The 25,601-nt window shown below is 35.1% G+C and overlaps 1 protein-coding gene across 1 annotated transcript in view; it reads left to right on the forward strand.

Moving 5' to 3' along the window:
- cntn6 (contactin 6) overlaps nucleotides 1–25,601 on the forward strand; it is a 106,797-nt gene that overhangs the window by 68,000 nt on the left and 13,196 nt on the right. The window contains exons 3-12 of the mRNA XM_066698078.1: nucleotides 1,337–1,463; nucleotides 1,772–1,947; nucleotides 4,302–4,397; nucleotides 13,945–14,148; nucleotides 14,908–15,010; nucleotides 15,411–15,595; nucleotides 16,837–16,979; nucleotides 18,986–19,115; nucleotides 19,476–19,626; nucleotides 24,274–24,401. Coding sequence (XP_066554175.1) covers nucleotides 1,337–1,463; nucleotides 1,772–1,947; nucleotides 4,302–4,397; nucleotides 13,945–14,148; nucleotides 14,908–15,010; nucleotides 15,411–15,595; nucleotides 16,837–16,979; nucleotides 18,986–19,115; nucleotides 19,476–19,626; nucleotides 24,274–24,401 — 1,443 coding nt within the window. The remainder of the gene's footprint in view (nucleotides 1–1,336; nucleotides 1,464–1,771; nucleotides 1,948–4,301; nucleotides 4,398–13,944; nucleotides 14,149–14,907; nucleotides 15,011–15,410; nucleotides 15,596–16,836; nucleotides 16,980–18,985; nucleotides 19,116–19,475; nucleotides 19,627–24,273; nucleotides 24,402–25,601) is intronic.

Consider the following 25,601-nt stretch of genomic DNA (forward strand, 5'->3'; position numbering starts at 1 on the left):
CTGCAATGCATAGAGCTGCTCGCATTTAGAAACTCCTCCCACAGGTATACTTCAATGGAATAATTAATGTATTATATTTAAAGGACATACACAGCGTAAGAAATTAAGGGTATCCCACTAGAGTCCTGTGAGGTACTTCATTGCTTTAGGCATGGCAGAGTCTCATTCCCTCGTTAGCATGCTTATGCACTATCAAGCAGTACATTTTGTCCTAGTCAAGGTTACAAACCTGTAAAAAAATGTAATAATCCAAAATGTATTAAAAGTAAAACGCTAACATGAGGGGAATTTTAATTAAAGGGAAATGTGTTATAATAAAACATTTAATATAATTGTGTAAAGGGGTTGTTTATCCATTTAAGGAATGATACATTTCACAAGGGGGAATTAGCAGAGATAATGTGTTTGGCAGAGACTTGCCCAAACTACAGGCCAAACTGTTAAGCAATTTCCAGTTTCTGCCAAAAGAGGAGGGTGTACCAGTATTTGAATATAACTGGAGAAAAGGGAAATACAATATATTTTTGCCTAATTTATTTTAATGTAATTTAAATTTTGAATGTTAATTGTATTATGTTCCCCAAAGATGTTCATTGAAGTGTTTGTCTTCTTATATACTGCACTGCTTTATTGTTGGAACTTGGTCTGTGGTAGTGTATTGGAAAATTAATAATTGTATTATTAATATTTTCATAATTCATTAATTGTAAAGGATGTATTGAGAATAATGAAACAGAATAAAATTCTACCTGGTTGCTTTGATTTTATTTAATCATTATATAATAATAGTGTGCTTCAAAACATCTTCATACTGCCACCATGCCATTATGCCAAATCACCTTTGATGGTGCAACCTCCTAAGAACCATCAAACTTGTCTCTCATGTACTGACATGATGTACTGATGTAAGATCCTGACGTTTATCGACACACCACCAAAGCAATGTTGGGTTTACCCTGTAAAGATTCTGTGGTACTATAAATGTATTATCTGATGTGTGTTTAAAACTTTTTTTTTCTTTCTTGAGCTTAGTATCCTCTTCAAAGAAGAACACATTATGCACTGATGTTGTTTTTAATACACTGAAACTAAACATTTTAACATTGTTACACAGATATCTGATATCTGAAAATGCTGAGGTTACTAGCCAAAGTGTCCAATGCTAAGAATTTAATTTGTGCAGTTTTCACATCCATTGATTTAATATCTCTCTCTCTCTCTCTCTCTCTCTCTCTCTCTCTCTCTCTCTATATATATATATATATATATATATATATAAATATTTTATATTAATATATAATATATGTAAATCATTGTTTATGTTATTTCTTGTTAGACAGAAACACACTGCATGGACCAGTCTTCACACAAGAGCCAAGTGATATTATTTCCCCCTTGAATTCCGAGGACAATAGGATTTTTATCAATTGTAAGGCTAAGGGAAACCCAGTTCCAAATTATAGGTAAGTGTTTCTATATTAATGGAAATCAGTCTTTTTTTTTTTGTGGTAATATTGTGAAATGAAAATGTGTATTAGAAACTGGAAACAAGTTTAAATCCACAAACTACACAACCTTGGCAGCTCCCTAGAAGTTGATGAAACTATTAAAAGGCTACAGGAAGAGTGATCAAATATATGTTAGTAATATGGACACCTTTTATGTAGCTTTCATAAACATGATTTTAAAATAAGAATAATAGAAGTAATGTGAATAAATATAAATTGGGTACTCTCAGAATGTAATTATCAATGTTCTTTTTTTTTCCTAGATGGAAGTTTAATGGAAGAGACATTGACATTGGTATGGATTATAACTATAATTTGATTGAAGGAAACCTATTGATTAATAACCCCGATGCAAGCCGACATGGTGGAGTCTACCAGTGTATAGCAACAAATTCTTTTGGGACTATAATCAGCAGAGAAGCAAAGGTTCAATTTGCGTGTAAGTCAATACTATTTTTTTTTTTACTATTAAATGTGTGGATGTAGTTAGGAATTAATTGATCAGTCATCACTTAGGTAGTTCTGATTTTACAGTAAGACATGTTAAATCAATTTGTATTCTGAGAAACTAAACTTTAGCCAGTATTAAATCTAGAGATGGTATTATTTGGTAGTGCAAACATATGTTATCTGTCAAGGTCCTTTGGCAAAAATGCAGTAAATACAATTCAAAATCACCACTCTAAATAATACCCGTACTTCTTTCTGAATTAGTCATAGCTAGTCTAATTGCAATGAAGACACACTGCAAGACTGTATTACCACTAGCTATTAGCCTTAGATCTGTGCCAAAGCGTCTTCCTGACTCTGCTTTATTTTGATGCTCTCAGCCAAACTGTATCACCTAGTATAGTTTACTCCACCTGGAGCTTGAATTGTATTTTAGAAAGTGTGCCTTTCAAATGTTGGGCTGTAAAACCTCTTTCTTCAGTATTTTCAGCCATGATAATTTACTGTATGACTCAGACATCTAGCTCCCCTGTATTGTAACTGAAAAAAGTCCCATGTAAACAAATCTATTTTTAACATCCCTCAAGCTGACGTTCTTAATTAGTGTATTCCCAAAAGCAGATTTTCTGTGCTAAATCATAATAAAAAAGAGAAAAGAAAACACTGATGCTTGAGGTGCTTTTGTTTCACTGTTCACATCAGTGTGTTACTACTGTCGCTTAATGCTGCATTAATCATAGGGCCTGGCTATTTTTACATAATGGATAGAACATTAATATTTCTGGGGAGATTTCTGAATAAATACATTTTAATAAAAACAAAAACAAATACTCAGAAGCTTTTGATGACAAAGGTTTTTTCAATTATTTACATTCAACTTAAAGGTTTTATAAATGCCAGCTGAATAAAATACTTCATCTTTTCAGTGATGTTGTGTATCCTAACAACCCTGATTAATTGTATGAGGCAAATGTGTTGTAAAAGTCACCTGTGTCATAAAATAAGTTACATGTTGATTTTCAAAGCTTTTGCCTGCAATGAAAATCTGTCTTGCCATATTCTGAAATATGGTACAAACCCAGTAAAATACATCAAATGTATGAAGAATAATGATTAACTCCGGAAACAATGAACACATTCCAGCCAAGTGTTTAAATTGGAGCAACATTTGCACTGCAGAAAAGAGAAAAGAGAGAACATATTTACAGGAACTGAATTAAAAATTAATGGAATTAAAGGTTAGAGAATATAAAATAATGCAAAAATAAGTCTTACATTTTAGACTATTTGTCTCAGGATCTGGAAGTATTGACTTCACAAGTTAATATTCAAACTGCTATGTATATGAATGATCAGAAATTGAATGACTAACAATGTACAAGAAACTGTCTATTGAACAACATTCTGGCACATTAATAATCTTCTGACATGCTAGATGACATGTTCCATAAATGAAATCAGGAAACCCAACCCATAGGATCTAAGAATCAGGTTTACAGAAGATCAAAGTCAGACTAAGGTCAAGCATACTTTAATAAAATGTGTTATGACTTTTTTTCACTTGATATTTGCCTGGCGTCAGCTGGGATGTTGGATATATTTCAAAAGGTTGTGGTACCAAACTCAATTTATTGCTCAAGAATGTATATATATATATATATATATATATATATATATATATATATATATATATATATATATATATATTTTTTTTTTTTTTTTTGTCTTTCCTTGTGTTACCTAGTGCCATTTTAAACAGTCATAACATATCTAATAAAATGTAGTGTCTCTTAATAACATGATAGCAGTTAACCTTTTAGAAATCCTTGTCTTCTCAGCTAGCAGAAGAGCTATGCTAATGTATTTTATAGTTGTATGCTAATTTCAGAAGACATCCTCAAACGCTAATATTATTTTGATAGCTCCCATGAGAAAACAAGTTAAAAATAGGACTGTGGGAAATGGCAGAATCCCCTATTAGCAGGCCTTTGGAATGCATTATTACTCTTATAATGCTCAAACATAAACTATATGTAATTACACTGAACATTTATACTTCTCCATGTCTTTAATCCCTTGTTAAACATGTTTAATTGATTCTTAATGTTTTATTCAGGGTTCAGAAATTCAGGAATGTAAGCTGATCAATATTTTAAAGCTTGATGTAAGTAGTACTAAACAAGTCTAAAATATGTCTGACGTATTGGAATCAGGGAGTGACATGCTCAGTTCTGATTATCTTTAATTTAGGCTGAACTCTCTTTTCTGTTAATTCTTTGGGAAGTAGTATATTGTAGGGGAAAAGCTTCTAATCAGTTAACACATTCCCTTGCCTCCATACAGATCTTGAAAACTTTAACAACAAACAAAGAAGCGCAGTGTCAGTGCGAGAAGGACAGGCTGTTGTCCTACTCTGTGGACCACCACCGCACTCAGGAGGTACAGACGCTGCATACATTACTTCTGTGCTATAGAAACATCAGTGGAATTATATGGTTTTGATATAAGGCAACTACAAAAAAAAAAAAAATGTGTATGTTTTACAGAAAATGTAATCTTAATTCTTCATTGGGTAATCAGTGGTGCAAGTAAGGCGATACTGTCTGGTACTCCATATCTGTAAAACATCTGTGAGTTTGCTATACTGGTATGAAACTGTATGAGGAATTAAGAATGTGTACCAATGCTGCATACTTTTTTTTCAACATTCATACACATTCAAAATAAATTATAAAAATATTTCAATAATTATTAGCATTGCTTAATATACATTTGCACTTATGAAATTAACAAAATAAATCATATGCATGTCCCAACTGGCACTCTGTAGAATGGTACCCTTGCTAAAATCACAATTTTCATGGTAATTTACCAACGCTATTGGTGGCATGACTGCAGTGAAATTGAATGTAGTTTAATAGATATGTTGAATGTCGCTAGTGTATAACAAAGGGCAATAAAAATGTTAGTGGAACAAACCTTACTAAATGTTCAAGTGTAACACAGAAGACAAACATGCAACAAGTGGAACTAAAAGAAAAATGAAGATGAGTTCCAGATAAAACACAAAGCCACAGATGGACCATTACTGCAACCTGAGGAGGTGGGTGGAAGCTGGCACACTGGTAACAATTAAAATCTACTTGCACCACTGATTGTAATGTTTGGTTTTCCTTGAAGTAAATAAAGTGTGTTCATTAGTTAGATCAATGTCTTTCAGGCAAAAAAAAGAAAGTTAAAAAAGCACTTGTACCTTAACATGAATGGCAGGGCTCTGTAGTGCTCTGAATGTTGTTCAAGTCTTCTTTTGTGGTGAACAGGGTCAATGCAGGCAATAGCAAATACATACCCATTTTGGATACTCTAAGGCTCTGTTAATAATAAAATATACTTTCCTTTATATTGTTTATGGCTCCATTGTTCTTTCTTTCTTTATTTCCGATCGCTCTGCCTGCCTTCAATGTTGTAATTAGCCATCACCAGTGCTCATAGAATCTGGCAGTTAATGGATTTTAATATAATTGTTTTTAAGTTGAATTGATCTTACAGAGATAAATCCACAACTTGTAATAGTAACTCATGAAATCCTTCCTTATAAGAACAATTATGTATTTGTATATGAACCCTGTGTGTATTCCACATACTTACTGTTTGCATATAAATTAACTCTCTGGAGCCGGAGTACTCTAATTTTGGAAACAACTCTGAGAAGGAACAAGATACAGAGCACTTAATTAACAGTAAAGTTTTTTTTTTTTTTTTTTGTAATTGGTATTCTCAATAGTAATACTTTGAGTAATACTTTGAGTAATACACTGAACTAATATAAGAATAATACACCAAATACATGATAGTGGTACCACAACATTTGAGAATTATGACACTATCATGGGGGGTTGGGAAGAGCATGTAATAAAGAAGTTAGAAATCAGTGTATACTCTGGGGAGCCATTTAAGCTGTCCTTCAGCTGTGTGACTTGTTTCCTGTCTGCTGCTGATTAGCAAACCCTCTCTGTGCTTGTAAAAATTCAAAGCAATGCTTCTCCTGTTGGCTACTTGTAGTGAGGGCTGCCAGCATAATTTCATGCTAACAGACCAGCATTCTTTAACTCAACATTTTCAAGCAAATCAATAGACAGAAGGACTTCAAACTGCCCGAACTTTAACATAGTTTAAGTTCAAGATTTCTATGCTTAAATATCTATTTTCTATTTCTTTTAATTCTAGATTTTGAAAATGCCCTTGGTATTATATTTAAGAGAGAATAATTGCATTGCATCGCTTGTGGAGAGCTCAGCAAAATGCATTTGGATTTAAGAGATTGTGGTTCCTTTAAAAAGCCTGATTTAAAGTTATAGAACTCTGACTATAAAAAGTGATATGACATTAAATGGTCTGGTCTTTTTTCATTACAATGCAAAGATGTATATATACCCTATTTTATATGTCCAAGAAGTCACAAATATGTATTCCAATAGTGCATTTCAGTTTATATGATCTCTACATATATAACAAGTTAGGAGAAAACAGCAAAGGCACCTACACTGGTTAATGATCATACTAAGTGCTAAATGGGTAAGTCTTGCCTGCCCCAGGAATACCGTTTGTTCTTTTGAAATAATATATGTATGGAAACAATAATAAAGATGGTACACATAGTTTGATTGTGTTGGGGGTGTCGGATTAAGCTGTTTCAGGTATAAAATGCTGGAAGCGAAATGGCAAGTTCAAACTGATGACTAATATATATATATATATATATATATATATATTGGGTCATAATAATGTTTAAATCCACGTTTAAATCAATGCTACTATGTTAAAAGACCATCATTAACAGGCTTAAGGCAATTATATATATATAATTCACAATTGTGAAAATCCCACTCATATTTTATAGTTAATTGATCATTTATATATCTGTAATATATCTATATCTATATATATATATTGTAACATGGCTAGGGGTTGGGGCATGTTGACACGGGGTCAAGGTTAGTGTACAGGGAGACAGACAAACCGGGAAGCCACAGATGGGTTGAAAACAGAGCGTTCTGTTGTTTTATTAATGGCAGTTGGCTTGCGAGATGGGGTCTTGTAAAGTATAAAAAGAAAAAAAAACATGAACAAAAGAAACCTATACTCCGTGCTCGTGTCTAGCTAACCTCTTGCTGGGCGGCTGCCTTAACTAGCTCTGGACCTCTGAGAAGCTTACCGGTTTGGGAAAACAAAACAAACAAAGTAAATCAAATAGGAAGTAGGAAGGTTCTTGGTCTTTGGGCCATGTTGGGGTCGTTACTTCTAGTCGTCGTCCTCGTCCAGTCCAGGGTCAAGATCAGTGAAGTCGGGTCCTTATTTCCAACTCTCTCTTTTCCTCCCTGTTGTACTCTCTGTCAAACAAAGGAAACCCATCCCCTTATGTAGGAAGGTGAGTCAGGTTAACGAGCACCAGGTGTGGTGGACTCCAATCACCTGCACCTGCTGTGGGGCTGGGATCTTCTCCAGGTAGGGACCCAGTACCTCAAACTGCCGGTAGATGGTGCCATTTCCACCTGAAGTACATCCCATCCAAGATCATTCCCCTTACAGCTTTACAATATATATATACACTCACCTAAAGGATTATTGGGAACACCATACTAATACTGTGTTTGACCCCCTTTCGCCTTCAGAACTGCCTTAATTCTACGTGGCATTGATTCAACAAGGTGCTGAAAGCATTCTTTAGAAATGTTGGCCCATATTGATAGGATAGCATCTTGCAGTTGATGGAGATTTGTGGGATGCACATCCAGGGCACGAAGCTCCCGTTCCACCACATCCCAAAGATGCTCTATTGGGTTGAGATCTGGTGACTGTGGGGGCCAGTTTAGTACAGTGAACTCATTGTCATGTTCAAGAAACCAATTTGAAATGATTCGACCTTTGTGACATGGTGCATTATCCTGCTGGAAGTAGCCATCAGAGGATGGGTACATGGTGGTCGTAAAGGGATGGACATGGTCAGAAACAATGCTCAGGTAGGCCGTGGCATTTAAACGATGCCCAATTGGCACTAAGGGGCCAAATGTGTGCCAAGAAAACATCCCCCACACCATTACACCACCACCACCAGCCTGCACAGTGGTAACAAGGCATGATGGATCCATGTTCTCATTGTGTTTACGCCAAATTCTGACTCTACCATCTGAATGTCTCAACAGAAATCGAGACTCATCAGACCAGGCAACATTTTTCCAGTCTTCAACTGTCCAATTTTGGTGAGCTTGTGCAAATTGTAGCCTCTTTTTCCTATTTGTAGTGGAGATGAGTGGTACCCGGTGGGGTCTTCTGCTGTTGTAGCCCATCCGCCTCAAGGTTGTACGTGTTGTGGCTTCACAAATGCTTTGCTGCATACCTCGGTTGTAACGAGTGGTTATTTCAGTCAAAGTTGCTCTTCTATCAGCTTGAATCAGTCGGCCCACTCTCCTCTGACCTCTAGCATCAACAAGGCATTTTCGCCCACAGGACTGCCGCATACTGGATGTTTTTCCCTTTTCACACCATTCTTTGTAAACCCTAGAAATGGTTGTGCGTGAAAATCCCAGTAACTGAGCAGATTGTGAAATACTCAGACTGGCCCGTCTGGCACCAACAACCATGCCACGCTCAAAATTGCTTAAATCACCTTTCTTTCCCATTCAGACATTCAGTTTGGAGTTCAGGAGATTGTCTTGACCAGGACCACACCCCTAAATGCATTGAAGCAACTGCCATGTGATTGGTTGGTTAGATAATTGCATTAATGAGAAATTGAACAGGTGTTCCTAATAATCCTTTAGGTGAGTGTATATATATATATATATATATATATATATACACACGGTGGTTATTGGTTATTGGACGTATTCATCCCTCTTGGACTTTTTAATTTTGTTGTGTTTCAACCTGAAATTGATGCATTTAAATTAGATTTTTTCTCTTTGATTTACACAACATATCCAACAATGCTTGTGCCACCGACAGTTGCAGCATTGAACAAATTAATTGAGCTGGGAAACTCAGGTTTACATTTAAAGTAATTTTTAAGTTATGCTGTATACATGTGGGATATTGCGCATACATGTGCCGTGATGGAAGACACATGGATTATGTGCATGTTTCAGGCATGTCAAATTCTATGTAAAATTTTAGATATAGACTTTTGAAACGTAGACTCTGGGTGCTGTGGCGGACAACAGGATTGAGCATTTAATCACTTCAATACCATGATGTACACATGCACGTCATATGAAAATCCTAAGTACCATGTAGTTTCATGTCATTCCCAAAGCCAGTGATGATACTTTAGATTGTGAATTGAAAGCTGGGGACCGCGATCATGCCATGTTTTTATCCTAACGCATGTTGTTTAGAGCCTCCACATACCTGTGTGCATCTAGACATCTTCTGTCTATTGCATCAATCCATTCAACTTTTACAAGTATATAAATACAGTTTTATATTATTATTGATAGTTTTATTATTAGTTGTATTTGTTTAGTTGTAATTGTTACTTGTTATTTAGCTTTTAGCAAGAGAAAACAGTGCTGAATACAACACAGTGAAGCAGCTTTTGCGGCAACAAGATCAATCACAATGTAGCGCATTTCTAGCCCATCCTTCCAAGCTTATTGTATTGAACATTTCAAGACATTGCACAGAACAAGCCGCTGATGGCACAGGTTTTGACAGAGATTTAGTTTTAATTGATAATTATGGTTCATTGTTTATTATAGCGTTTCAGTGTATTATCTTAATTTGCCTTTCAGTGTATTGTTTATTATTTTCATATGAGTTGTAGTGTATTGCATATTATTAGTGTTTCAGTGTATTGTTTAATATTTTTATTTTCATTTTAGTGTATTGTTTTTATTACAAAAGTTCATTATTTATTATAAAGTATAATATAAAAATGCATTTGCATTGTTTTCTTTGTTAAAACATAAGAAAACAACCTTGTACTTATCTCTTTACTGAACATGACTAGTACACAGGAGCATAAAGGGGTAATGAAAAACACAATTTGGTATTTTGTATTTCATTCATCATATATTTACATTGTTGAGCAATTTCAGGCATTAAATCATTATCATCATTTTCAAAATGTATTTTTTCATCTGGAGTTGAAGTGGTTAAGTGTAATGTAAAATGTCTTGTCCTCTTAAGGGCAAGCCCCTGCTGTGAGTTTTTTCAGTAATCAGAGCCCTGTATTTACAGAGTTCGGAAAACTTGAGAATAGGATGCCATGTTGACACCAGGACCCCATAAGAATGCATTGATAATTTATTGTTTGGAATATTCAAATAATCGATCGTTTTATGTATAGAATAGCTGCAGCCCTACAATATGATAGGTAAGGGAAGTATTCACTCCCCTGAGTCAATACTTGTTATCCGCCTTTGGTGGCAATTACAGCTATGAGTCTTTTGGGGTAAAATTCTACAAGATTTGAATATCTGGTCTGTGCAATATTCACCCAATCTTCTGGGCAAAATTGTTCAGTTCTCTAGTTGGATGAGAATCGTTGATGAACTGTAACCTTAAGTCTTGCAACAGATTCTCAATGAAGTCTGGGCCACTCTAGGACATTTACTTTCAGTGTTGCTTTGGCTGTGTGCTTGGGGTCATTGTCCAGCTGGAAGGTGAATCTCCTACCCATTCTTAGGTCTTTTGCAGACTGAAGCAGGTTTTCCTCAAGGTTTTGCCTGTATTTATCTCTATCCATTTTGCTCTGTAGCCTGACAAGCTTCCCAGTCCCTGCTGCTGAAAAGCACCCCCATAACATGATGCTGCCACCACCATGATTTACAGTAGCGAGGGTGTTACCCCTGTTATTTGCAATGTTGGGTTTGCACCAGACATAACACTTTGCATTTATGTCATATAGTTCAATTTTTGTTCCATCGGACCACAGAATCTTTTGCCACATATTTTTTGCAAATTCCAAGTCTGATTTTACATTGACTTTTTCAGAAATGGCTTCCTTCTTGCCACTCTCAGCCATGGAACGCTGTGGATCTTTCAGATTTGTCATTGACCTCTTGGTAGTTTTTCCAATCAATGCCTGGCTGCTCAGTTTGTAAGGATGTTCCTGCTCTAAGTACATTTTGCGTGGTGCCATATACTTTCTACTTCTTAATAGTCAATGTAACTGTGCTCCAAGGGATATTCATTGTATTCACAAACGTTTTATACCCCTCCCCTGATTTGTGCCTTTCCACAACTTTATCCCAGAGTTCTTTTGAAAGCTACTTGCCCTTGTTGCGATTGTGCCCCTTCCAGAATCTATTGTAAAGCTGCCGCTGATTCGTTGATTGCATAAAACATTTTTCTACTAGGTGCTTCGATGCATGTAGTATCTCGAGGATCGGGTGGTCATAGCAAAGAGTGTGAATACTTATCTAATGTATGACTTCTGTTTTTTATTTTTCCCCACATTGAAATGTGGTATAGGTTGTGTAAATTCCAACCGAAAAGCATCTCTATTTCAGGTTATAACACAACAATATATGAAAAGTACAAGAGGAGTTGAATACTTCCTAGAAGCACTGTGTCTATGTATATATACAGCTCTGGGAAAAAATTAAGAGACCACTTAGCATTGATTTCTGAACTTGGAGTGGTCTCTTAATTTTTTCCAGAGCTGTATATATATATATATATATATATATATATATATATATATATATATATATATATATATATATACACACTTTTTGTATTTGTGGCAAAATAATTCAGGTGGATAAATGAGTCTCAGTCTTGTAAAGGATAGAAAGGATAAACTAAGGAATACATTTTAGAAACATTTGACAGAGCAAACTCAGCTTGAAACAGCAACAGCATGCTCAAATATGTAGGACAAATAATCAGTGTAACTTAGTTAGGATTGTATATTAACAAGGATAAAATGGTTGTATTGTTAATGATGATGGGTTTTACAGAGGAAAAGTGGAGGAATTTATGGAAACTGACAAGCAAATTTACAATCTTGGTTTAAACAAATGTCTTGTGGTCTTCTATGTTTTTTAAGGTTACACTACTGATAATCTCTTATGCCTGCTTGTAAGAATTTCAGAAAGCAAGAACTCAGTATTATAATTCATAACAGTTTCTTATTATAAGAATATATGCCATTCTCTGTAACGTTGTTCTGAAACAGAGGGCCAGCACAATATTAATTCACTTATGCCTTGTGGTAACAAATGGGAATTCTGACAATACATAGCAACTAAAAGGTTTCTAAGGGACATAATATATTGTAGCATACTGTAACCTCCCCCCTCCTCCCGTTACGAAAGTTTCTTCATTTGACATTGATGTCCCCAGACCCTTCTGCACTGTGTTCTTTTCTGCATCATTAAGTGGAGTTATACTTGAAAGGATGTCGCGATAAAAAGTACATTATAATTGCAATTTTTGAAGCCTCAAATTAGTTAACGTGCTGTGTGATAGCAGGGTGTAAATTACATAGACTGTTCAGCCATAGAGTAAATCTGATTATTACATCCATAGCTTACATGGAAATTCTGTATAGGACTAAAGAAAACTGTTTTGTTTTTTAATTTCAACTAATGACCAGAAAGTGTATATATTTTTTTTACCATCGAGACCATCCATTTTGTTGTTTAAAACATTTCTGAAATGATGGGTAAAAATCTGCATTAATTGATTTGTTTCCTGTGACCAAGTGATTTAGTCAAGGTGCACCATGGAAAATCTATTTTATGAGATGTGTTTAAAGGTTAATCACTTTTTTCCCCAAAGATTCTCTCCACTTGTCATAACCAGGAGAAAAATAATGTGTCAGTTGAATATCATGAAATATTAACTTCTTCAAAACAGTTAATAAATTAAGCAGCACCTGTCAACATGGAACACCTCAAACAGAAATGCTACAATGGCATGAGATTCCTAGTTTCTGTACAGTGGAAAAGTGGAACACATCCTTTTCTGTGTAAAAATTAAAAAAGAAAAGATTTAATATTCATTAGAATATTCAATCAATATTCAATTAAACTACTATGCCTAAAATTAGAAGTATATGTATTTTACCTTGCTGATGCTTGGCATGACACCTACAATTGTTGAAAGTCCTCAGTACAAAAGTATTACAAGTATTAGTTTCATGACTCTACCATTGCCAGCTAATTGCCAGGTAATTACATTACAATTGCTGCCATCATTTGTTTGTTTGTTTGTTTGTTTGTTTGCCTTTTCCCTGAGGATCTGGAATATGAGAGCAATTTGCTTGTGAACCTTTGGGAATTGTACCAGCATCAAAAAGTTGTGACATTAGTGGACTGGCTACCATCTGTTTACAGAGCACATAAGCATTCAACAAGACATCTGTCTCCAGATCATTTTTTGTCCCCCTTGCCTAGCTTGTATATGTCAAAATGACTGTGTTACAGTAAAGTGAATAATTTCCAATGCAATTCAAAGAGTGTACATTGCATTCTATCCAACGTTTGTATGTCATATGCATCAGTGGGGGTTTGGCACAATATTGTTAAATTGAAGATGTTGAATTAACAGAACATTGGCTGGGTTTACAAGCACTTGATATTCTACTCTCCTGAATTAAAATGGCACATGTTTAAAAGGCAGGGTTGTTTTTTCACCTTTAAAAAAGCTTTAAAAAGCCAAGTAAACTGGAGCAGGAATTGTACTTGTGTCGTACATGATTTTAGCAGTCAAGATCCTAACTACCTACCATGATGTCATGTTACCACCCCCGCCCAGTTGTACAAAAAGTAAAAAGTGAAAGTATTTTTCAAATCTTACTGGTATTATTTTACATGCATCTTTTTTTTAAAGAACTTAAAGAACTTAAATAACAAAATAAATGAATACTAACATATTACACACATATTCACATATACTGTAAAGCCTGTGATAATTATTTGTTGTTAAGGGCAATATATCAATTAAAAATTGTTTTCTTTAATTTCTCTCTTTTTAGAACTAACGTATTCATGGATTTTTAATGAGCACCCTAACTTTGTACAGCAGGACAATCGTCGATTTGTGTCTCAGAAAACGGGAAACCTTTACATAGCAAAAGTTGAAGCATCAGACGTGGGAAACTATACCTGTGTGGTGAGAAATGTCATAACCAACGCCACAGTTTTGAGTTCCCCCACACCTGTAGTATTGCGAACTGACGGTAAGATTCTTTGGATGGCTTTAATGTAAGAAGCTTGGTATTTGTACAAAAAAATGAAAATGAATAGCTTGGATCAAAACACTGCTTCCATGGGTTTATTTTTAGCACAGAACGGCATTAGCTTACTTAAACCAAGCTGACAACAAGCAGTAAGGCCATATCAACGTTTGCTCAGGAACCGTAAAAGGGTTAATAAGCATGGTGAGTATAGAACTCACTGATCCCAGCAGAGGGATGCTGCAAATTGGTGAATCAGTGAGTCAAATGTTGACATTGTATCCACCCTTACTGTAGCTTGCCCTTGGATTGACACGGAACATTATTCTTCATTTCATCCAACTCCTTACTTCACTTGTGTGAACATATATATAAAGTTAAAATTGTATTAATCCTTAACTTTTTTTTTTTTTCCCACTGTGTCAATCACTATACATGTATATTTATGTATTATTACAACTAATAGGCATGTAACATAACTGAGTAAGCCTTCAATATAATGTATTCCAGCTGAGGCACCATTTTAAGATGTTGTTTCTTTTTCAAAATACTTGCAGACAATCTTAAAATAAAGTAAAATGTTCTGCAATATCTTTTCTATAGTGTCAGATGTTTTCCATGCAAGCCAAACAGTAAGTGTGAATATTTCAATAAAGAATGCTCAGTTTTTCCCCAAAAAAATCCTTGCCAGTATTAATAAATCTTTGTCAGTATTCTCACCTAGAACTGTTTTTTTCTCTTCTTGGTTTTGTATGTTAACAGCTGTGATGGGAGAATATGAGCCAAAAATAGAAGTTCAATTCTCAGACACAGTATCTGTTGCAAAAGGATCATCAGTAAAGCTGGAATGCTTCGCCTTGGGAAAGTAAGTCTGAAATTGTGTAATTGGGACATAAGCGCAGAACATCCATGTGGATAATAATGTACACACTAGTCTAAGAAATGGCTTTAGCAGGAAAAAAATAGACAACCAAGATAAGAACTGTCATTCAGCTAATCTCAATTTTGTTTTTTGTTTCTAAGTATTGAAAAGTCCAAGTTGTCCAAGTAGTTTAGCTGAGCAAAATGGAAATTTAAATTGCTTCCTTCGTATTGTTTTATTTTCAAGAAATAAACAAGTCTATAAGAAGGTCATGCTCCATAAATTAAAATATATATCTATATATATTTTTAAACAAAATTTGTATTTGTTGCCTTTTGAAAATTGTGCTGAAGATATACAAACACATGCATCTTAAATTAACATTTTCGTTTTATACATCTAGCCCGGTTCCTGTCATAACATGGAGAAGAGCAGATGGTAATCCTTTCCCTGGCAAGGTCAAAATAAACAGCTCCAACGGAGTGCTTGAAATCCCATATTTCCGACCAGAAGATGCAGGTTTATATGAATGTATTGCTGAGAACTCAAGAGGAAGAAATGTTGCAAAGGGAAGGTTGATCTTTTATGGTATGTTCATTCAATGTATACCTTCATTCTATGTTTCTTTTGATCCTTTGAAATGAAACTTTTCTTGTATGTTTATGTTTGGAACATTATTGAGAATGTGTGCATTTCACATGCTATTTATTCTGTGGTAACCTTGACAATTCCATGCATTATACTGGACACTGGAGCAGGAAGTTGAAGGACTATGAGAACTTTTGAATAGGACTGTAACAGCTGTATGAAAGTACAGGACATATGACATTAAACGTTTATATTTTGGCTAAATACATATAACTTATATAACCTATTTTTCATGCTTTTGTTTGTTTGTTTTTTCGTTAACTGTCACATTTTAATTTGTTATAGGGGAATCAAGAGCTGGTACTCTAATTAAATTTGTCATATAACACAATATACCTAATGGCACCATTGTTCTGAATGAAGTTATCTAATTATTGTCAGAGTTCATTGAAGCAAGTCTAATTAAAATAGCTGTCCTATTAATTATATAGTCTGAGTTTAATAACTATTATTTTTCTAATACTGTGAAAGGGTATTAAGAAGGCAAGATTATCTGGAATTAATTTGTACCAATTAACCTTTATGTTTTGTGCTTTTGTGAGTTTTGAAGATGCTAAGCTTTTGCTTTGTTGATAAATATTCAAATGTAGCCATTTGCCAGTGATACGATAAGAGTAATAAATAAAAACAATTTGAAGATGAAACAAATAATGTTTTCGGTGATGAAAGGATTTCCGCTTGTCTACCTCTTAGTACTTTTTCCATTCTTGCCATTGCACTGAAATATTTGATCTTCATGTTTTGTAACAAATAGTACTCAGACGTTAAACAGTTAAAATATATAGAAATTAGCTGGACAGCATTTCTTGAAAATAACAAAACACAACTTCATTAGTAGAAAGTTTATGTTGCTTTATTGCCTTTCACAGCTAATGATTTGAAAATGCACATTGGACATTTTCTTTTTTTTTTTTTTTTTTTTTTTTACTTTTACAGTAGAGCACTTGAAGTTAAGCAAACAATCAGTAGATAATACCTCAAGTGGAATGCCTGTTGCTGTTGTACAGCATTGGTTGTATAATATATTGCATTAATCTGAACATAGTAATCTTTCAAAAAGTCATATTCTTTAAAGTTTAATAATAGTCCAAAGTTTAAGTGAAAAGTTTACAATTTTGGTATCTGTATAGCCTTTTTTGATTAATGATGTTGGTACCTTGTTTTACTGTTTTTATCTGTAGATGTTGAATATTTGCATTGGATTCAGACATTGAAAGATGCCTATATGTCCATTGAAGACACTCTTTTCTGGGAATGCAAAGCAAGTGGAAAGCCAAGGCCTACATACAAGTGGTTGAAGAATGGGGAGCTCTTGGTATTGGAGGTGAGAGTTTCTCCTAGCCATGACATATTGGTGTTGACCAGGAAAGCAATTGACCTGGGAAATGTGACATGTAACATGGTAACTACTACATGCATGCAATGTTTCTGTGAGTAAAAATATGGGACTTTCAAGAGAATTAGTCTTTTGTAAAAATATTTTGAGGTTTTAATTGCAAAAATCATGTTAAATTCTCCACACTTTCCTGCAGTATAACATATTGTAATAATACACTAAATTGCAAATTATTAATTACATACAGACAGATGACAACTTAAAGGAAAAACCTGAATAAATGAGTGGAGGAACATAACGAATGCAGATGCCTCCAAAGAGGTGTACTGCATGATACAATTAAGCAATTAACATCCTATCATGCTCTGTGGCATGTATATAAATGCTGAGCAGGTCCAGTCGACCTCGATTTTGGATCAAGATGGCAAGAGGAAAGGATCTAAGTGACTTTGAAAGAGGGGTCATTATTGGGGCACGAATGGCAGGAGCTTTAGTCATAAAGACTTGTCGACTGGCTAGTGTTTCAATAGGAACAGTGACTAAAGTTACATCTGCATTTAGATCTATGGGAAAGACATCAGTAAATAGAGTTGGAAATTGTGGTCGAAAGCACACCTTCGATGACCCATGATGCTCGTGCTTTACTGCGATATGTAAAGAAAAACAGAAGAGCAACTTTTTCCCAGTTGACTGAGAATGTCAATGCAGGATGTGATCGGACTGTGTCAGCAAGAATAGTCTGTTGAGAACTACACAGAGGGGAATATTATAGTAGGGCTGCAGCGCATAAACCCCTCATTACAAAGACAAATGCACATCTGAGAGTTCAGTGGTGCAAAAAACATAGGCACTGGTCTACAGAGATGTGGAAAAAAGTGATATGGTCAGATGAGTCATCCTTCACCATATTCTCGACAAGTGGGTGAGTGCATGTGTGGCGACACCAAGAGAACAGTACAGGCCTGCTTAACCCCTACAGTGAGGGGGTCCGGAGGCTCTGTTATGCTGTGGGGGGCATTTTCCTGGCATGGTTTGGGTCCACTTGTCCCCTTAGAGGGAAGGGTCACTGCAAATCATTACAAAGTTATTCTGAATGATCACCTTTATCCTATGGTGACACATTTCTATCCTGATGGGAGTGGTCTCTTCCAGGATGAAAATTATGTGAATCATATGCTATGGCCTTTGCTGTCACCAGATCTCAACCCAATTGAACACCTATGGGAGATTTTGGACTGACGTGTTTGACAGCGCTCTCCACCACCATCATCAAAACACCAAATGAGGGAATATCTTTTGGAAGAATGGTGTTCCATCCCTCCAGTAGATTTCAGAAACTCGTAGAATCTGTGCCAAGGCACATTGAAGCTGTTCGGCGGGTCGTGGTGGCCCAATACCTGTACTGAGACACTTTATGTTGGGTTTTCCTTTAATTTGTCATCCATCTGTATAAAAAAAAAAAATGTTACAAATTGTACAACATTGTTGTTGTTGCTAATGATAATAATAATACTATGAATAATTTTAAATGAGTGGAGGCAAATCTATAGGATAGTGTTTTTAATTTCATTTAGGGGTTTGAAACATTGCTAGAGATTTAAGGACAACAGCCTTTCCCAGGCTAATAATAAGTTATAAACTGTATTTATAAAACATTTATTCACAACAATATAAATATTTTTGCATTTTCTTGTAGACTTAATGATATAGTGCTTAATGAAGCTAAGGTTTTACCTGCCTATCAACAGTGCACTTAGGAGAATTAGACAGCTAGGGAAATCAATATTAAATCATGACTGTGTGCTATCAACAAAGGTCAAGCAAACATCTGAGAGAGATTAAATTAGGTTTATAGAATTTTACAAGGGTCAATGACGGTCTCTTTAAGGTATAATACTAAAAACACTATAAACACAAATATCAATAGGGCTTTCCAAAGAGAAGTAATAAGCATTATAATCAGATAATTGTTATTTTTATTCTAACACTTCCAGGACCGAATTCAAGTAGAAAACGGAAAACTAACCATTACAAACCTCAGTTTAATGGATTCTGGGATGTATCAGTGTTTGGCAGAAAATAAACATGGAACTATTTACGCCAGTGCTGAACTCAAGGTTGTTGGTAAGCAGAAATTGTTAAAAAAAACTCTCTCTCTCTGTCTCTCTCTCTCTCGATTGATGTTTATATAAATATATATGTGCAATCATTTGAAAAAAATTAGTTAACATATGTTCTCATTTTATGTTAATTTTGTAATGTTCCCTTTGCTAAGCATGGACTCTTTACACAATGTACTTGAATAGAAGGCAGTTAATGTATTGATCTCAGCCACATTAAATTACTTGTTAAATTAAGTTAAATTAATAAAGTTTAATTTACTCTGAAGCTTTTTAACCAAGATAAATTGGGAATAATGTTGTATTTATTAAAGTGCTGTTTATTCAGATGCTTTGCTGCCTAGACATGTTCGTTGTGTCTCAGCTTTACCACCAGATTTTTCCAAAAACCCAGTGAGGAAAACCACACTGATTCAAAAGGGAGGTGAAGTCATAATTGAATGCCGACCAAAAGCATCACCAAGAGCTTCATTCTCTTGGAAGAAGGGCACTGAATTTGTTCAAGAAAGTAAGAGGTATGTTTCCTGAAGAGCACTGTTAATAAACATGTTATAACTCATACTTTGGATTTAATTGTGCAATAACCTATACAAGATTGTAGGACATACAGTACTGTGAAAAAATGCTCTGAAGTAAGAATGCTTTAAATAATAGACATGTTAATAGATTATATTTATCAATTAACTAAATGCAAAGTGAGTGAACAGAAGAAAATAAATCTAAATCAAATCCATATTTGTTGTGACCATCCTTTGCCTTCAAAAGAGCAACAGTTCTTCTAGGTACACTTGCATAAAGTCAGGTATTTTGTAGGCATATAGTCAGGTGTATGATTAAACAATTATACCAAACAGGTGCTAATGATCATCAATTCAGTATGTAGGTTGAAACACAATCATTAACTGAAACAGAAACAGCTGTGTAGGAGGAATAAAACTGGGTGAGGAACAGACAAACTCAGCTAACAAGGTGGGGTTGCTGAAGTCAAAAATCATACACCATGGCAAGACTGTGCACAGCAACAAGACACAAGGTAGTTATACTGCATCAGTAAGGTCTCTCCCAGGCAGAAACTTCAAGGCAGTCAGGGGTTTCCAGTAATATGCTGTCCAAGCTCTTTTGAAGAAGCACAAAGAAACGGGCAACGTTGAGGACCATAGACGCAGTGGTCGGCCAAGGAAACTTACTGCAGAAGATGAAAGACACATCATGCTTACTTCCCTTCGCAATCAGAAGATGTCCAGCAGTGCCATCAGCTCAGAATTGGCAAAAACAGTGGGACCCTGGTAAACCCATATATTGTCTGGAGAAGTCTGGTCAGAAGTGGCCTTCATGGAAGACTTGCAGCCAAAAAGCCATACCTCCGACATGGCAACAAGGCCAAGCAACTCAACTATGCACGAAAACACAGGAACTGGGGTGCAGAAAAATGGCAGCAGGTGCTCTGGACTGATGAGTCAAAATTTGAAATATTTGGCTGTAGCAGAAGGCAGTTTGTTCACCGAAGGGCTGGAGAGCAGTACACAAATGAGTGTCTGCAGGCAACAGTGAAGCATGTAGGAGGTTCCTTGCAAGTTTGGGGCTGCATTTCTGCAAATGGAGTTGGGGATTTGGTCAGAATTTATGGTCTCCTCAGTGCTGAGAAGTACAGGCGGATACTTATTCATCATACAATACCATCAGGGAGGCATCTGATTGGCCCAAAATGTATTCTGCAGCATGACAACGACCCCCAAACATACAGCAACAGTCATTAAGAACTATCTTCAGTATAAAGAGGAGTCCTGGAAGTGATGGTATGGCCCCCACAGAGCCCTGATCTCAACATCATCGAGTCTGTCTGGGATTACATGGCCTAAAACCACAGAAGAACTGTGGTTAGTTCTCCAAGATGTTTGGGCCAACCTACCTGCCGAGTTCCTTCAAAAACTGTGTGCAAGTGTACCAAGAAGAATTGATGCTGTTTTGAAGGCAATGGGTGGTCACACCAAATATTGATTTGATATAGCTTTTTCTTCTGTTCACTCACTTTGCATTTAGTTAATTGATAAATGTAATCTATTAACATGTCTATTTTTGAAAGCATTCAAAAGCACCTGCCTAAAACTTTTGCACAGTACTGTATATATCAAATATATTCCAGATGCTGGGTCTTTAAGTTTCATATGTGTACATATTAAAAGTGCTGTACTGTACAACTGTGTTTAATTGATTTGATGGCTGTTTGGTGTTTGTGTAAAATGAGCCTTTTAAAGAAACAAATACTTCACAAATAAATCACAGGCCCAATGTGCAGCTTCAGAATGTCAAGATGTATTGCATTGGCATTCAAGAATGTCAAGAATGTCAATGCAATATACATTAATTGGCTCCCTTTTTAACATGTTTGTCTACAGTTTTGTTATACTGATGAAAAATCAAGTAATCAGAGATACAAATAATCATGAATGATAGTCAAATAAGGAATGAAAACAACACATAGGGCATCAAATCTGAGACCAAAATACAAAAAAACTGCTAGTGTCTCCTTTGTAGCTAAATGTTTTTTACCATCAATACATTCATTATTAAATCACAGAAATTGTGGACCCTTTTATCACGTTTCAGGATTGGCAGATTGTACTCCCAATAGTCAATGATGATGAAGGTGTAAGGAATGTTATAGGTTTCGATAGTGGTGTCCCTCTCTTGTTAGATCATTTGACCTCATACTGATTTATCCATCTGGTTCAATCACACTGCCATCTGGTAAAGTTCACTGAGATACCTGTACAGTTTTAATATTCATGATACTGCTACTGTTTTGAAAGAGTCCTTCAATATCCTGGAAATTACTGTTCCAAGAAACATATTTTTAAAATGATTTTCTTCACACAACACACCACCACTATCAAGACCACCGCTATTTCCTCAGGATGTCTGCTGCCTGGCGCCTTTCCATAAATTGTTTGGATCAAATCATGGCAGGCAATGTTTTTAATGGCCAGGTGCTCAACTGCTGAGTTTTCGTGTATGCCATTGCATTTGCAGTGACAGACTATTGTAATGCTAGAGAATACTAGTAAAATACCATATGGCTAGGTTCACAATTATTAAACTTCATTGCAGTTTTTCTATTGGAAAAGTATTTGGGCATTCTGTTATCCTAGTTATATACTCCTGTGATACTCCCTTTTCCATCAAATTCCATTGAAATTCTTCTAGAGAAAGATGTATTCATTATTTATCCCTCAGTTACATTTTCAATGTGATTTCAACTCATGCCTTGAATGTATTATTATAATGCTGCCTGTTTCAAACAACAGGATAGAAAAATATCCCTGTCCTGATCTTTGACTTTTTTCAATACACCAATTGTAAGATGTGGAATCAGACCTAAAATATCAGACCTAAAAATCTTAGTATAAACTACTTCCTACAGTAAATTAATTACTGTTAAATGTACATTTAGGGTTACCAAACCAATTGAAAAAAGCAGGTTAGTGGAACTTCTTTGACCTTGAATATTACATACTAATACTAAAATTATAGACCAAATTAAAAAAAAACTATAACCCCCCATCCATTCAGAATGTTTCGGTTCAGATGTCAGCTTTCTATTCTTCCTTCTAATTAATGCAAGTCACCTTTTTAATTCTTGTTCAGATGGTGGGTGATATTTCACGTACAGGCAGTTTTCAAAGCTTGCACTCAGTCTCAAAGCTGTATTTTTTCTGTTTCTAAAATGTAGACAAATGCTCACTGCCTAGTAGGCTGGTTCCTGGTCTTAATGACTTCTGTGATCCTTTTTGATATATGGCCAGAGCAATACTGTGTCATTCCTAATACAGTGCAATTCCTGGTGCTGTAAATAAGTTGGTCTCTGCAGTCTGCTCCTGATACTACATTCCAGTTCATCACATAGGTTATCAATGGGATTAAGGTCTTTTGTTCATGAACTACTGTGTTAGACTCCCAGCTTTGGGGCATTATTGCGTTGCTACATGTAGTGGCCCTCACCATAACATTACAACCGTGCTGGTAGTACACTATTGTCAGAAGATTGAGGAACTCGTCAGATTACTATTTATAGTTCAATATAGTACTATATATAGTAATTTAAAATGACTATATAATGTGTGTCCATGGTGATATATATCTTGGGGAGGTGAAATATCACATATACACTCTATATATGGCTACTGAATTGTTTACTATATGTCTCTCTTGAACAACCTTAATTGTTACAAAAAACAGATAATCATATTCAGGATCTACTTAAAACTGATAATTGTGCACTTTCAAAAGAAAGGGAGTGCCCTAAACGTATTGTAATTATCTGGAAAAGACCAGATAGATGTGTGAAGAGCATATCATTTTTTTTCTCTCTTTGTTCCATTATTCAAGGGTTATGGCAAAAATATAAAACATTAATTCTTCTTTTTAAAATCTCAGAAATCCGTGATTATTTCTCACTGGAAACTGCACCCCGTAGTTGATACTGCTCTATATTCATACCTTGTTTCATTACCATTTGAAAATTGCTTTTAATGTTTTTGATACCATCGCACACATGTTGCATGGCGATAAGGCTGGAGTTAAAGATTCATTTCAATTGGAATTGTATCTCCTCTCAATGCACATCTCTATTCCCTATTTGACCTTAATATCCCACAGTGCATTATATTTATATATACAAATTTAATCCTTTAAGCTTCCACTCCCCAAAACTAAATAAAAAACTAACCAAGATAATTACTCAAGCTATTATATTTAAAATAACCAAATGTACTATTGGCTGGTATTTAATGATAAAAAGGTCAATAATTTTGTAAGAGGAATGTGGTCAATAAGATTCAGAATAGGAGGAATTTTTGCATATTTCTTTACCCCTGTTTATATATCCTAACACAAATGTATGGTATCCAATGTGTGGTTCTGCTTCAAAGGAAAATATTTTTAATTGTGTGGGACATTGTAGCAGGTAGCATCTTATACCATCAGGAAATAATAAAATGAACCGTTATCTAATTGTGTCTTTCAAGAGTATATATGCAAAAAAGTGGTTCAAAAGTATCCTTTGAAATTATATCTTTTTGATTTTGACTATTTGATTACATACATGAATGCATTTGATTCATATTTGTGATTTATGTTGGTTATAATGTATTTATCTCACCCAGGATGGCTATCTTAGAGGATGGAAGTCTCAGAATCACCAATATTACTAAATCTGATGGCGGAAGATATACTTGCGTTGCCCGAAACCCATTTGGATCCTCCAGCAGCACAGGAAGTTTGGTGGTGAAAGGTATGATTTTGAACCTTTTCAGTAAGTGGTTTAGAGGAAGAAAAAAAAAATTAATAACCCAAGCATGAAATTGATAATGAAATATATAGTTGTTTTATGTTCCTGCTAGTCTGACAGTAACATAACTCATCCTAAGCTTTGTCAGCTATGAGTTATTGGCCGTGCAACATTGTCCAGGAAAATCTTTTGGCACCTACTGAAGAAAGTGCATGCTCTACCATTCTGAAGTCATACATTATATGCTTATTATTTTTTAATGCTTTTTTAGCAATTTACTATTTTAGAATTATGCAGATTGAACAGCTGATATTACTGTTGGAAACCATTTATTTTCATAATATAACACACTGACTATAATGCTCTTTTTGAATGTTATATGTGAGCTCCATTAACTGATTAACTCACAAATATGAATGCATCACAGAAGAAACACTGTGTTTGACTTTTATTTCTTTTGAATGTGTGCCTTGCAGCCATTACAGGTAGTTAAACAGAATGTTTTCCATTATAAAAAAGTGCATTCCTTGAAATGGGATTTGGTCTTGGTGTCTTATCCCACTGCCTGTTCACTGCAAACCCAAATGGGTTTATTTTCTGATACTGAAGAATATTAAGAACTGCACTCTTTCAAGTCTTAGCTGAGTTTGTGTGTGTGCTTTTTGTTTTGTGGGTAATAAGGTTAAAAAAAAACACCTTATTTAAATGTCAGTCCACCCCAACACCGCTACGCTTCATAAAATATTTAGATTGGACGTCTGTTGCAACACGGACACTGGGACACTTAAGTTTCCAACACCCCTACTATTGAAAATGATTCATAGAATTGTTCACTCACATTTTGGTAAGATTTTGTTGAGAAGAAGGACAGTTGTTTGATTTGTGCATTAAAAAAAAAAACAGTTTCAGTGAACCTATACCCTTTGTGCATGTCTTCAGCTTATTCCATAATCAACAGCTGTGTCCATTAATGAACAGTTTGATTGATAATCTGAATGAATATTTACTGAAGTAAGTTTGATTTATAAGCCCCAACAGAGGCAGTGGAATTCTTGTTTGTTCCTGGTGGTATTTTATAAGGACAATTACTTTATTATTCCATTATTCCAAAACGCTGCAGAACCCTCTGCCTATTTCTTAAATTAATGCTTGTCACCTGTGATATATTAATTTGTTAATTTATACCATATAATATAATATATT

Source organism: Amia ocellicauda, chromosome 3 (genome assembly GCF_036373705.1).
Source record: "Amia ocellicauda isolate fAmiCal2 chromosome 3, fAmiCal2.hap1, whole genome shotgun sequence".
Lineage (NCBI taxonomy): Eukaryota > Metazoa > Chordata > Actinopteri > Amiiformes > Amiidae > Amia > Amia ocellicauda.